The sequence below is a fragment of the Balaenoptera borealis genome (assembly GCF_965194805.1).
Source record: "Balaenoptera borealis genome assembly, chromosome: X".
Classification (NCBI taxonomy): domain Eukaryota; kingdom Metazoa; phylum Chordata; class Mammalia; order Artiodactyla; family Balaenopteridae; genus Balaenoptera; species Balaenoptera borealis.
In genome coordinates, this window is record NC_138881.1 from 28,509,873 (window position 1) to 28,525,768 (window position 15,896).

A 15,896-nucleotide genomic window follows, 5' to 3' on the forward strand; every position below is an offset into this window, starting at 1 on the left:
CTGTGATTTCACAGATACTGCTAGCATTGCTCTGGTTTGTTGCCTATATTCAAAATGCAAGGGGATGCTCAACTTCAGTTAAGAGGTTAGTGAAAACAAAGAGGTATTTCCCCCCATTCAAGCTCATGGCACCCCTTGAATTCTATCAGTGGACTGGAGGCTTAAGAGTCTTCATATACAGGCTTGCTTTGTTTTAACCTATGACTTTCCTTTATGGTCAATAGGTTTTCATTTGCATCTTCTTCGTTTACAAAGACCTTTTTGGTAGCTAAGCCATCATTAAACTCATTACTATGATGCTTAAACCTATAGATGTTATCCAGTTCCTCTGCTTTATAACTGAGGCAACGGTAAATTTTCTATATTAAATTGCACAGCTAATTGACTATTTTATACTTCATTTACTTCCAACACAGACTAACCTTAATGGATGTCCACTGCTATTTGAAATTTTCTGAGAATTTTCTTCTCATATTTCTGATAGCTTACATTTTCAAAGAGAAATGTTTAAGATTATGTAGCTATAAAGCTACAAATAATTTTTGTAGACTTTAATTGCTTAAATTATACACTTTTTTTCATCTGTGTACATGGACTATGAAATATTATCTATTTCCAACAGCTGTATTTAAATCCTGCTGCAAACTAAGAATACTGTTGTCACCTTGAAGAGTCATCTTATTTTTCACCTGTGCAATAAATAACTTCTATCTCCTTCTAACTTCTGCTTGGGGTGCACTGAAAGCATGACACTGATTAATAATAGTCTCATGTACAGCCCTCCCACAATTGTTAGGTTAAGTAAAATAATATTTTATAAAGAATATGTTATTTTTACTTTATGTGCTACTGGGTGCTTGGAAATAGCTGTGAGTGTATTTGTATAGAAATGACACTTATATTTTATTACTTTTTTACATTTCATAAAATTTAAATGATACAAAAATCCTGAGTATGCCACAAAACTGATCTCAGTGGAAATTTAAATACGCTAACATTTATTTTTTAAATGTATCATGAAGTAGACAACTTTAAAAGCTGAGTTAAAAAAAAAAACTCAAGGAAGCTGATCTTGACTTTTTAAGGAACAAAAGTGCAATAGTTAATGTAGGTCAGAATGTTTAAATGGGAGAAATTTTTTCTAACCAATTACAGCCAAATCCCTAGCTGTAATTAACCTACAGTTTGTGTAATACTTCACAACAGAGTCAGCATACACCAACTTCTTATAAGCTTAGAAAGATCTAAAATTTTAGAGCTTATTTGGTGAAACAGGTATATTGCCCTATCTTCATTTATAAGTTATAATTTGCATTTAGAAGTCAATAACCAATAACAAGAATTTAAAAATCCAGGTAAGAAGTTATAGAAAATATTAACAAGCTTTACTCAAACATTATATGAGTAAGGTATTTCAAAATGAGAAACAATACCTTGTATACAATAACGAAAAAATAATCCCCCAATCAATTTAATATACTTTATGAATGCAACATATTCTTATACATGCTATTCAATTGTCCTTAATCTCCCCATTTCTTAACATCTTATTTTAGACTAGACTGGGTCTGGGGCAGAAATGATGTTATACAGGTTTAAACCTGCCCATAGTGTAAAAATATCAGTTATTTAAATAATGGGATAGTTGTGTATTTAATAGAAGGATTTCAATTTTGGGGGGAAAAAAAGTGTATGACTTTCCCAAGGAAGCAATTTAACTACAAAGTTTGGATCTTTATTTTATGATTATATATATAATATATAAAACAATATATATTTTGTTTTATATATACATAAAACAATATTTTCTAAACCAAGATTTAAAATAAAAATGTTTTTAGATGATGCTATTATTTTTAACTTTAGCAAGATTTGTGTATGTGTGTGCGCACATGTGTGTAGATTAACTAATGCATTCATTCTGTACAGCAGTATGAATTGTACCTACTGTCTGAATAATGCAACATGAGCAAAGGTGGCCAGAGGAGGTGGGCAATGACAATGGACGTAATTCCAAAATCTTTCTAACACATCCTCACCAAAGACGCTCATCAGTGAGTTGTTCTAGCTTTTTGAATATTAAAATCCACCTATTATGTAGATGATAGGTAGGAAGCAAGAGCTTGGCAGTAGAACTGAGTTTTCATTGTTCATAACAATAGTCTCATTTGGTAAATAACGACCAAGTCCTCCCTTATGAAACAGGAAACATTCGCAACAACTGGAAGCATAATACAAAATCCTGTTTATAAAAATATCTATGTTTTCCAACTGCAGCAGCACACACTTGGCTTTCTGTGCTTTCGATACGTTCCAAGGGAAAGTTAAATGATGACTGAATTCAACACTAACCTTTCTCAGGTTTTGTTTTCCTCTCTAGATTTGAACGTTTTCAGCCCAAGTCCCTCTTCCAGAATGTACTAAGAAATGTAGTGGAACTAAAAGGTAAATATGACTATCATGTTTTTCAGCATCATAAGTCACATTTGTAGCTGTTAAAAAAATCTAGCCAAAGAGCAGGCTTTCCTACAAAATGGTCATTTATAACTTCCCTTTCTCATCTTCTTTAAAAAATAATTGAGACGCAGCTTGTTTAAGCTAGAGTAGACTGAAGACATTCATATTTAAACAATCATGTGTGATTTTTAAAGCAAACTTCAAAATTTAAAACAGTCAAAAAGCACTGCCTATTTAACTAGCAACAGCTACGTATTTTATTATTCTAGAAAAAGAAAGAACAAGTTCACTATTGCTATTAACTGCTGATGGGCTCCTTAACGTTAATGCCTTTCACCCTGGTTATAATCTTTCACAAAATCTTTTTTTTTTTTCTTTTAAGGGCAGCTTAAACAGCTCCGCTAAAACTTTAGAATTCCTATTTTATCTGTCACCCTACCTCTTTTTTCTTTCGGCCAGCTGTTTGCAGACCTCCTGCCACCGCAGATTCAGGCTTCCCAATTTTTCTTGTAGAATACTGGCATCTGTTTTTGAGGACTGCTGAATTATTTCTTCCCCATTTGCATTCAATATCCTGACAACAGTTTGCCGCTGCCCGATGCCATCGTGGAGTTCCTGTGAGATACCAAAAAGGCAAAACAAAAATGAAGCTCCATGTCCTTTTATTTGAGAAAAGATTAAACAATGTGCTACCACATGCAGTTCTATTGGGAGAGAAAGAAATAAAAAAGCTCCATGTGAAAGTTTCTCTATGAAACTGACATGCCCATATCCAAAGGATACAAGACAGAAAGACACCTTTTATGTGTCAGTAAAAAAGCACCCTCTCAGTTCAGCTCGTTTTTATATTTGTAAAGCTTGTCAGCTAGAGGATGTTATAATGTCCTACAAATCAATTAGTTGGAAACCTTCTCAAGAGCAAATTCGATTTCTTGTCCCCACAAGGATATTCCATGTTTAATAGTCTATGAAGTGTTGTAAAATTTAAACATGAAGAAAGTATTTAGATTTCTTCGAGACTGTCAATATGAGAGGTGAAAAAGAAGAAACATAGTGTAGCCAGAGTATTTTTTAAAAAGCCTCGAGATATTTAAACAAAAATTCATTACTATACGAGAAGGAAATTTATTTCAAATTCTGTTTCCATCAATGAATTTTGCATTATAAAACCACATAAGGCTGAGAATTAATTGCTTTCAGGGGCAGCCTATCAAGAAATCCCTAAGGTACAGAGAAATTTAAAAGTAATCTATAGCCACCAGAACATTTTTATGAGTCATTGACGGTGTCAAGCTTAAATATCTCTGCTTTTTATCCTAAATGAAATTTTAAGAGTAGAGTGTCAGAAAAATAGATCTTTTAAAAAAGACTGTTACAACCAAATATGTATTAAAAATGCCTTTTGCCGTTAAATAAAAATGGCACTCTACCTTTTTTTTAAAAAAAAAAAAGGTAATCTAGAATTTGTAAGGCAATTACAACCCATTACTAAATCTGAAGTTTAGAAAATGAAGTAATATAAGAACTTGAGATATTTACCATATTTCAATCTAAAGGACTCACAGACCCTTATGTATGGATGGGACAGTCATTATGCAGACCACTTTCCAGTACATGTGATTCTAATTACATAATATTCTTACATCCCTCTGTCCCAAGAGCAAGTACATACAAACTCCATTACCTGCTTGCCAAATAAATAAATGAATGCCTGTTTTCTAAGACTGGGTCAAATCTCCTTTAGATTCTCATTACACATAAATTTCTTGGGTTTTTGTTTGTTTGTTTGTTTACTACTTTCATGTATTATTATTTTGAATACTAGAATTTTTGGTAGTATGTCTTCAACAGTTAAAAGACTCACTAAATCCGCAAAAATGACAACAGGCCATTATTCCAGGAGCACAGTACCTCACAATGAACATAAAACTGCACAGTCACTGAGCTATTCGTAAGCTTTCCTGACCATACTCTCTTGTGCATGAGATGTGCTCTAGTAAACACGTGATACTTCCTTGCAGCTAGTTGACTTCACTTGCATCACACTCTTTAACACCTGTTCAGATCACTGTTGCATGTGACAGTCATTGCTTAGTAACAGGTAGCCCCATTCATAACAAACTGTGTCTATATTCCAATTATACCATAAATTCCTTGAGGTCAGAGATTGTGTCCTATATACAGTCTTGTTCCTAATGCTTACTATAACATCTGGTTCGTGAGGGGTTTCAATAAGTATCCACTGAGTGAATGCATGAATCTATGAATAAAGGAAGCGGAGGAGGAGAGGAGGGGAGGAAGGAAGGAGTTCTCATCATTGCCAAGGTATTATTAGTATTAATACTGATCACTGAACCTCCTAGAGATTCAAAGAAATAAGTACAGTTTTCTAGGTTTTAGGCAGTGTATAATCTAGCTGACAAGATTAGACATATTTGTGAAGGATAATTTGTTACACTATATACAGTAGAATAGAGAAAGCAAGGTGCTCAATAAATGATAGATCAGAAGGGGGAGGATCTTAGTGGAAGGATGAAAAGGAGATAATTTGGGGGATAATTTGGAATTGAAAGAATAGGTAGGCCTTAGGGAGATGCAGGGTTGGGGCGGTGGGGGGGAAGGGGATGGCAGAAGACAAGGCCTATGGTGTGCAATTTTTGTGATCTGATCCCGAGTATACATTTGGGCTCTATGTCACCGTATGAGAGTGGAAGTTTAGGGAGAGGTGTAGCCCTGGATTAATATTGGGCTTGGGCAGAGAGGACCTTGCTTTTCATTAAAGACTTTGCAATTCGTTGGAGAGCAACAGAAAATGACATAAGTACAGGCGTGTCAGAGCTAGAGCTGTGTTCCTAGGTAATTCTGAGGCAACGTTTAGGCTAATGTTAAGGCAGGGACACAGGTAAAACAGCTAGGACAGGAGTCTGCGAGGTAGGTATTGGGGCTAAACCTAGAGTTTAGACAATGCACCAGAACAGAAAGGCAAGAGGTAACATGAACTGTTAAGGCAGAATCAACAGGGTTGGAGAACTAGCTGGATCATGCAATCATGAATGACTCCTGAAAATGGGGAAACCTTTGCCGAAAACACCAAAGTCAGGGAAGCCGTTAGAGGAGAAAGATTTGTATCTCCAGTGCTGTCCAATACCCACAACTGTTAGAAATACTTTTTAAAAATGCATGGAGCACCTATCAGATGTGTACTATAGCACTGCGTCTCAAACTTTAATGTGCACATCTCCTAGAGATCTTGTTAAACTGCTGATTCTGATTCAGTAGGTCTGTCGAGGGCCCCAAATTCTCTACTTCTAACAAGCTTCACGGGGATACTGATATTGTTGGTCTGGGAACAACACTTTGAGTAATAACATGATAGAGTAAATGCCTTCTGGATCTTTGTTAAGGAATCAAAGAATTCTTGAGGCTAGGTTATAATGCTATAAACTAAAGCTGCTTCAGAATTTTCTCTCAGCCCCCTTGCTTTGTATTTTTGATCTTGGCCCTTCTACTTCATGGCTGATGGCTACAGTGACTTTTACAATCCAATTGTAGAATCAACAAGGGTTTTATTATTTCTATTTCCCAGATAAGCGATAGAACTGAGTAGCTAAGAATGAAGCAATAATTTAAAATTGTTAGATCCAAATCTCATTTATACAGAGTCCCAAATCAGGGCCTTCAGATTTTTTTTTTAATTTTGTGAAAGAAGAGCTCGTTAAATAGTGTACTGCATTTGTGTGAGATTTTGTAATCGGGAGAAGTATTTATAGTGTGTGATTGACATGAGGAGAATTTTCAGTAATAAAGCTTAAGATGACAAAATAATGGATCAAAACAGGAAGTAAAAACTTGTACATGTTGTTTTACAGTTAGTCTCTGAGCCCAAAGATAAAATTTGACTTACAAAATTAAATGTAAAACCTCAATCAACTTTATTCACTTAGTGAAAAACTAATTTTCATTCTATAGCTTCTAAATATTTTAAGTACTAAATTATTCACTACCAGTGAACTTCCCAAGCTTTGATATCATATTAATGTTCTGTTGTCATAGGCATCCTTATCTATTTCTCTGGCAATTAACATCTAGTCTTAGCTTTGGCTAGAAAAAAATCATAATTAAATTGATTGGATTATTCATCATAGTTAGAAAGCTTATTGTGTTTTGATTCCAATATTAAAGCATCATTCTTAATAATGACTGCTTATCAGACTCCCCTAGGGAGCTTTTTCAAAATATAAATATAAAAGTCCAGAATTCCACTGTAAACCAACTGAATCAGAATCTCTGCGTGAAAGGGGACAAAGGTGCATAAAATAGATACACTATTAAAGAAAGGTAGGCAAGAAATACGTGGAGCAGAAGGGGCATGTTTTAGAGTTACTGCATTATTATTAACTTCTTGTATGCTTTTTAAATTGAGAAATGTTCCTAAATTATAGAAAGTGACACACATATCTAAGTCCTCCAAGTCTGGTCAAACTGAGGGAAGAGAAGAAGAATTATAGGCAAGGAAGGAACAGCTATCAATAGATTTTTATGGAGGGAAAAATATGAGACAAAGAAACTAGTACATTTTATATGAAAACATTGCGTAAGTTTAATAAGTATATTTGTAAAACTTTCCAAAACTGTATCAAAACACAATACCTGGAAAATAAAATGTGACAAATGAAGAAAAAGAAAAAGCTAAGAAGCAGTTATGGGAAATTGTACAATGACAAATTGGATAAGCTATGTAGGAGATAAAGAATTGGCAAAATATCACAAACTAGGTGGAATAGGAAAAGAGACGAGACAAAAAGTGATTGGGAGAAAAGATAAAGACTGAGGGAAACAGGAGAGAGAAAAACAAACCTTCACTGAACAAGCAGATATGTCAAAAATCCAATCCTGTGATTTACTGGTAAGTCTGTTAATGTTTTATTTTGAGACAGATTAATCATTGCCTCAGTTTACTCATTGGTCAAGTGAAAACATGTAATAATATAGAACCCTCTAGAGATCTGTGAAACTGCCAGGTAGAAATTTATGGTGCAATTTCATAAAAAAATATGATGCACTATCTTTGCCACTGTTCCTCTTTGTCAGTCCCTAGGTTTCAAGTAAGAGTCTGAAAAATTGTTTCTGGTCCTTTTCTCAAAGATAAATTGGACACGTTTGTCTCTCATGTTAGTTCTTAGACTATACAGTCATGACCATCTTTAGAGGTTTTAACGTGCTCAGAAAATATCTTTCAACTTTTGTTAGATGATGCATTTTTGTAAGGAAATGGACACATACTTAGGGAAAACAGCAGACTTAGCAACAGGACACACTCAACCTAGCCCATTCATGGGCTGGGTGATTCTATCCTCGTGAAAGACTTGATGACCCTGTGAGAGCACCTCATGAGGATAGTGACAAGGACTGAAAGATGGCTAACACTGGGGAAATCCAGCAGTTTAAAAGAGGGAGAAAGAGAGGCAGAGTGAAAAAAAATAGTAAACACAAAAATAGGAAGGATTAGAAAAAGTGAAAAGTGGTAATTTTTTAGTAAAGAATGAAAGGTGTAGGAGGCAAGAATCAAGGTCCAGAGCCCAGAGTGAGGAGATCAAGAATGATGCCTACATATTTACTACAAGATTAAGTCCAAATACTAGCCTACCAGGCAAAGTGTGAAGGGCCTCTACAGCCTGTTCTCTCCTCCACCTTTGCTGCTCCCCAATTCCAACTTTAACTCCAGCTCCCAGGAAAACAGAATGGCTTTCTGCTTCCTCGAGTGTCCCAAGTTTTGCAGATCAAACTCATTGCTCAGCTTAAATGTTCGTCTTCTGCTGGGCCCTTGAAGAGCCGAGAGAGAGCTAAGTGCCTCACCTTTGTATAGGTATTTATAAAATATTTCTATTTAGTGTCATTCATTGGTAGCGTTCATGTCTATATTAGACTTTATAGCTAAGGATTAAGTAATACTGAAGGAGTTTTCTTCTTTCGACCATAAAATGTCTCCAAATTTGAACTGTACCTCAGATTCAACTTTTATCTAAGGACCTACAGATCTTTGATTTGTGATTTGCCAACTAAATCAAATCAAAGGGAGCAGCCTTCACAAATGATCAATCAAAAATAAAATGTACCTTTTTAGTCTGTTATTTCTCCTGGTCTCATTTGTTTTGCATTTCAGTAAACATTTATTGTGTCCCACTAATAATAATGCTAAAACAACATGTATGTTTTTGTTAGTTTGTTACAGGAAATGGAGGCAGCAGGGGGTCTGGTTAGATTTCATCTAGTACTCTTTTTTCCTGTGTAGTAGATGTGTTCGTTGGTACAATTCACTATCTGCTCCTGATAATGGTTGCTATAAAAGAATAATGAGAACTCCTCCTCAAACTAGAATTAGTTTGTTCCTTTTCCAAAGCAAACATCCTGCCAACGAACTAAAGGAAAATTATGTACAGTAGCGATTTATTTTAATGGGACATTTACCTAATATCAAATTACAATGAAATTTCCTTTAGACGTGTTTATCTCATCCACATCAGTGATATATACATTCATTATTATCACTTCTATTAACGTGCATACCAAATGAATTCATCATAAAGTACTTTAAGTACTACAGGCTTTATGAGATTATCTCAGGCTTTTGTTTTCTTCCTTCCCCAAGAAATAATGCCTTGGGGGGGAAAAAAACCCCAAAACATGCATTTCTCAATTTCAAGCAGATTCCAAAGGAATAAAACAGTATATATGTTAAATCTCTGCCTTTGGGGATCTGAAACTGAAGGCTGCACGTTCAATCTGTCCTCAGACATGTTTTGGCATTAGCACTTTAATAATTTGAATGCCTTTAGGTGGAGCATACATGCCTTCCACTGCCCTCTGAGAGCAGTGGCCCTTGCTTTAAAGGAAACTGTTGTTATAAAGCACACAACTTTGCAAAGTTAATAGGTTTTACTTTGTTCAAATCAATGTTAGGCCTCTCTAGGTTCACAGATTTATTCAATCCTTCTTGGCTTCTAAATCATTCATTAGAACTTCAGGAGAACTACCTGGAAATATTTAAGAGCTGTTTTTCTCTCCATTTACTTAGATCTGTTAAGAAAACAAATTGACGTTTCTCTGATCAAAAGGAGGCTCTTGTCTCTGGCCATGCTTTCATTACGTGGTCCTGGTAACAGAACACATGACTGGAGGCATAAAATTCTTTCTACGTAATTACTAGGATAGTTTTAAAAACGTGAGATATCTCATCACTTAATCTCATTATCTAATCTCACTGGCTCTGAAAAGTTGTAGTTCCTGTTGGTACTTGCCATGTTTATCAAATATTTTCACCCATTGAGTCATTCATTGACTGAACAACTATTTACTGAGCATCTCCTATTGGCCAGGCACTATGCTAAGTGTTGTGTTCATCACTGGCCGCAGTAGAAGGATGGATTGGAGAAGGTCTAGAGTAGAAATAGAGAGACCTCGTAGTTATCACTGTAGTTAAGGTGAGGAGAAATAGTAGCGTGGATTGGGGAGTCAGTGGTACAAGCAGAGAAAAGTTGATGAAACCAATTGATATTTGGGAGGTAGATAGATAGGATTTAGCCATTCAGTGGAGATGTGAATGAAGGAAAATACATCAACTGGGCAGTTGGAGATACTGGGCTGAACCCCAGAGGAAAAATTCGGACTGAAAATATAACTGCGATCATTACTGGCAGAGCTAAGTCTAAAATTTGTGATGTGGGTTTGGCTCTGAATATGGTTGGATTTTTCATTTTCATTGAAAACTTTATGGGTAACCTCAAAGGTAGCATTCATAATCCAAACATATTTGGGGACTCCCTGAACATTTGCATGAAAATTGCTACATAAGAAAGTGAGATGAGTAATGTCATGACTGGCCCTTGCTATATCTCTACACTGAAACATTTTCTGTTCATCTGCTGGCAAAGAGATCAATCTCATGATGTGCATAATATAGAAAGTTGAGAGGCAGTACAATTCTCCATTTCAAAAAAAAAGAGAGTATCGCTCTCATAAAGCTGTTTGTACCTACTTACCCTACATTTGACCCACCCACTGCTAAAAATCACTGGACAAAGATGAATTAAAATATACTCATGAGAGAATGAATAAGAGATCAGGAATTAAACTTGTCCCTTAACAAACTCCTTTTCTGTACTCAAAGGAATTCTATGTGCTTTAACTGTGGCATAATCTCTAAATGGTTGTTCAGTGTAGGTAAACTGTTCAATGCAGGTAAGTATTCTCTTCAGTATGATTCACTCCAACAAATAGTTAGGTTACTATTTTGTATCTGATACCTTTACAGTGATAAATAGGTTCGTATTTTCCTGTCAATACTCAGTTTCATGGCAGAGAGAACAGGAAGCAAATAACTACATACAACACTGTATTATAATGAGATTATGGAGATGATCTGTAAAAGAGACCAATTACTTGTGTGATTGTGTATATGATTGTGTGTGTATACATACATATATGTACCTAGGTTTGGGGAGATGAACAGGAGAAGAAACACAGAGATTGTGGTAATTATGATTATCAAAGCCTGAGGCACTGGACACAGTGCTGGGTACCGCTTACCTTAATAATGGTTCAATAAATATTCACTGATAAATTGAGCATAAAACTAGGCAAGATATGACAGTACTCTTGAATGGTTTCCCATCTGAGAAAGGTTAAAAGCAAAATTTTGAAATATATTCAACACCCTAGTATGGAAGAGAGACATTAAAAAATAATTGTGTTTCACTAAAGTCTCATCTCTTACCACAGATAACAAGTTATCAAAGTAAGGTTTAGTTTCTCAGGCCCCTGAGAATGGAAAGGCCCAGAAATAAAGAGGGATAAAAACAGATCCCTGTGTCTAACATCAATTAATTGATTTTAAACATTAGCTTAGATTACAGAACCCCCAAGACATCCACTAACAATCCACCCTAAGCACATGTTGGGCATCGCTAAGCCTTACATGTCCCTCTTGCCAAGTTACACAGGCATTAAACACAAGCTACCCTTTTTTGTTAAAGCCTTAATTTCTGAGGTTAGCTTTCTTATTTTCCAACTCATTATCTGTTGTATGGCAATGCTTCTCTCCTTCACGGAATTAGATGAGAAGATGATAAAAAACAATTGTGTAGCTGTTGTTGACTGAGCACATCCTCTGGAAATCAGACAAATCAGGCACAAGAATGGATCCTCTCTGTTATTAACATATTTGTACAGTGTCAACAATTTGTACCTTGCTGAACTATATACAAACGAGAAGAACCTAAGAATAAAACAGCCAGGGGACTTAAACAAGTCTTCTGTTAAAACTTCTGGAATTACTCATGTGAATCCCTAAAATATCAGAGATAGTTGCAAAAAGAGGTGGTGTTGACTTCCTTAGAAATCTAATTTGTGTAACGGAAAAGATTCAATTATCAAATGTTAACTTTTTCTAAATTTTTTATGTCTAGTGAAGCTTCCTTCTTAACCACTCCTTAGCATTTCGGCACATTTCCATTTGACTTAAACCCAAAGAAAGTCAAAGAAAACACTAAACTCTTAAATGTTTCTTAAACTCAAAGAAAACATTTTGAAGCCAACAATAACATCATTTTGAAACTGCTTTCTCTTGTTGATTTTACTCTTTATTTGAATGACATCTGTATTCTCCCAGTTACCAGGTTGCCAGTTCATCTTTGTTTTATCCCTTTCTTTCTTTTCCCCAATTCAAGTCTTACTGATCCTAACTGTTACACCTCCTACCCAGTTGATTCCATCACTGTTACTTCCCCCTCCCTCGCTGGTTGTTCACCACATTTCACCTATGTTAGTAATACTTCCCCCCAACTGTTTTCCTTCACCGCTTCTCACACCAAAACATCATACGTATCCTTTCCAGATTAATCCTCCTGATGGGCAGTGCTGGTGGTTGATTCTCTGCTCAAACATACATACTGAATCCTCATTACCTGCTTAATGAAGCCCAAATAGCTTAGGTAACATTCAGAACCTCATAGTATCCTGGGAGAAACCTTTCTAGGCTTCTCAAATTGACTCTACAGTTCTTCATCCATGGACAACTCACAGTGATTCCTCGGCCATTCCCTAGACCTTTGCCGTTCTCTTTCCTCCATCACAAATGCCCTTGTTTTGACTTATGCAATCCTTTCATTTCAGTCCATTAGACTATGAGCTCCGGGAGACAGAATCATCACTGTTTTTCTCACTCTAGTGCCTAGCAAAGTGCCAGCTACATAGTAGTGCTCAAAAGACGTTTGTTAAATGTGAAAACACACCCCAAATACTATCACGCTTACGAATAAAATTTCAACTAGAAGTCATCTATCCCGCAAAATTCTACTGCCTATCAACTGTAGGATGTCTTTCATAGTCTATATAAAATTAAACATCCTTATTTTGGTTGCAAGTTTATGAGTTTCTTTAGTGCAAGGACACTGTTTCCTCCCTTCCTTCCTTCCTTATTTGTTTGTTTATTTATTTAAGCTGCCTTGGGTCTTCGTTCCTGCTCTCGGTCTTTCTCTAGTTGAGGTGAGCGGGGGCTACTCTTCGTTGCGGTGCACAGGCTTCTCATTGTGGTGGCTTCTCTTGTTGCGGAGCACGGGCTCTAGGCACGTGGGCTTCAGTAGTTGTGGCACGCAGGCTTCAGTAGTTGTGGCTCATGGGCTCTAGAGCGCAGGCTAAGTAGTTGTGGCGCATGGGCTTTAGTTGCTCCGTGGCATGTGGGATCTTCCTGGCCTAGGGCTTGAACCCGTGTCCCCTGCATTGGCAGGCAGATTCTTGACCACTGTGCCACCAGGGAAGCCCAGGACACTGTTTTCTTTATGTTTGAGTTTTCCACCACATTAATCAGTAAAAGTTTGTTGGCTGCATGACTAAATGAATAAGCATATTACGTGTGGTAAAAATAATGATTAAATTATATTTCTGTATTTTAAAACACCTAGTAGGCTTCTAAGCAACAAGTTACTGCTGATGGCTCTGAAGAGGCAATCTTCAGCAACTAGTCCAAGAAAATTAAAATGTTTGGCACTTCATATTAGTGACAGGGATGTCCATGGAGCAGGGCTTCTACAAAGGCAATGCACCGCTGCCCAAGCAGCAACACTGCTTTGCAATGGAGTCTTCAGAGAAAATTTTTTTAAAAGTAGGGAAATGTCTCTGTCATTTCCAATTTCCAAGTTATATCAATGACCTCAAAATATTACTTTCACCCAATAAGAAGGCAAATGATCTCTGTTCATGAATGGCCAGCGAACACATGAAAAGATGTTCAATATTGTCAGTCATCAGAGCGACGCAAATTAAAAGCACAACAAGATACCACTTCAAATCCCACAAAATGGCAAAAATTAAAAGGACTGTTAAGATCAAATATTGGTAGGATGTAGAGCTAATGGACAGCTCCACCATCGCTGGTGGGAGTATAAAACGGCACAACCACTTTAGAAAAGTGTTTTGCACTATCTTATAAATTTAAACATTTGACTCAGCCATTCTATTCCTAGGTATTTACCCCAAAGAAATGAAAACATGTGCTCACAAACAGACTTGTACACAAACATTCATAGTGTCTTTATTCATATATCCCCAAACTGAAAGCAGCCTGAATGTCCATCAACGGAAGAATACACAAAGAAATTGTGGTATATTTATACAATGTGAATATTAACTAGCAATAAAAAGGAGTGAACTATTGATATACTCACAACATGGATGACTCTCAAAAGTAGTATGTTGGTCAAAATAGCACATACTGCACAATTCCATCTATATGGATTCAAGAACTGACAAAACGAATCTATGGTGATAGAAATTATAACAATAGGTGCCTATAGGGAGTAGGAATTGACTGGAATGTGGCATGAAGCAATGGAAATGTTTATTTATTTTTTTTCAATTGAGGTGTTGGTTTTATGAGTAGAATCACTTGACAAACTTAAATTGAACACAATATCTTTGTTTCCCAGTTCTTGGGACATCCTTCTACACTTCTTTATTTATCTGCTACAGTCATACAGAGCAAGAAAGCATAGAAAATAAATGAAATGGCAGGATCTGAATATTAAGTGAAAGTGTCTTGAGAGACTGAAATGAAGAACTAAATTTAATAGGTTCAAATTTTATATAAGAATAAGCTTTTTCTCCCCTCCCAAATAAATCTGTTTTATGTTTTATAAATTTTACTTCTATTAAGAAATAAGAATAATATCACTTTCAAGTACTTATCTCTCCTCACTTAAACACTACCTTAGCCATGTTAAGAATGAAGGTTTCTAACAAATTTAACTTCTCTCTCACTTCACAAAGCACATATATCAATAGATGTTCCTTATACAAGAAAAGAACTAAGAAAGGCTGATTGCCAAACCTCTGTCATTTGCAGACAGAATTTAAGAGAGTTCAGAAGACTGATCAGGTTATATGGGGACAGACTTAGTGAACCATCAGGGATGTTATACTATTTTTTTTATCCCTATATATGACGATCGATTTGAGCAATCGTTAAGACAAGTAAAGTGGCATCCATCTTCCAGGAAAGTGTGTATGTATATATGTGTGGTGTATTTATTAGATTAAGAAGGGGGAAAAAAAGCATAGTGATCCCATGATCTTAAATTTTGAAAGAGAAAATGGCTCAAGAAGCCTGTGAGACTTTCAAAAATAAAATTTTGACAACATAATCGCGAATAATCCCAAAGAGGTCTTAAAAAGCAGTGTGGTGTTTAACAAGATGCATGCCACCACACAGGGGATCCTAAACGAGCTCAGATTCTAAAAGTGTATCAACACGGGATGAAATAAGAGATGCATAGCTGAGGGCAAATACTATAAAGAACAATATAGAAACAGTGAGGAACAGTTGAGCCCGGAATTGAGCAAGACTTGTGATGATGTTAAAAAACAACATCCAGGGCCTTTTCACTTTCATTTGGAGAAAGAAGAACCAGAAAGAGATAGGGTCACTGATTGGGGCAGAAGGGGAAGGTGAGGGATAGAGATGACACAGAAAGCAGAACTGCTCAGCTCCTCTGCTTGTCTGCTCTGTCAGGGACAATGTTCATCAGACTGGAAAAGGCATAACTGCATGAGAGAAATGAAGTCCAAAATAGGTGAGGGAGTTTTAAAAGAGCACCTTGCTGCTATAAATGAGCTAAAATCTCTGACCCCAGACCAATTATATTCTGGGGAAATGAGAGAACTTGCCCAGTATGGTCCTACCCTGCTGTCAGTGGTCTTTGAGGAACTATGTTATCACTGGAGATGAGCAAATGTCATCCCAATTTTCAAAAATGGGAAGAAGTCAGTGCAACTGGTTTCCATCTATTCCTGCTAAAGAGCATTTCTGGATGACTGAACAAGGCGCAAACAAATACTCATTAGCAAAGACAACGTGAGGCGGCTCATTTGGGTTTGGATGACAACTT

General features: G+C 36.2%; 1 protein-coding gene across 8 annotated transcripts in view; it reads right to left on the minus strand.

The window, feature by feature from the left end:
* Positions 1–15,896, minus strand: part of DMD (dystrophin) — a 2,485,149-nt gene that overhangs the window by 876,029 nt on the left and 1,593,224 nt on the right. For all 8 annotated transcript variants that reach the window (XM_082378022.1, XM_082378021.1, XM_082378025.1 and 5 more), the window contains one exon: positions 2,897–3,072. In XM_082378022.1, coding sequence (XP_082234148.1) covers positions 2,897–3,072 — 176 coding nt within the window. The remainder of the gene's footprint in view (positions 1–2,896; positions 3,073–15,896) is intronic.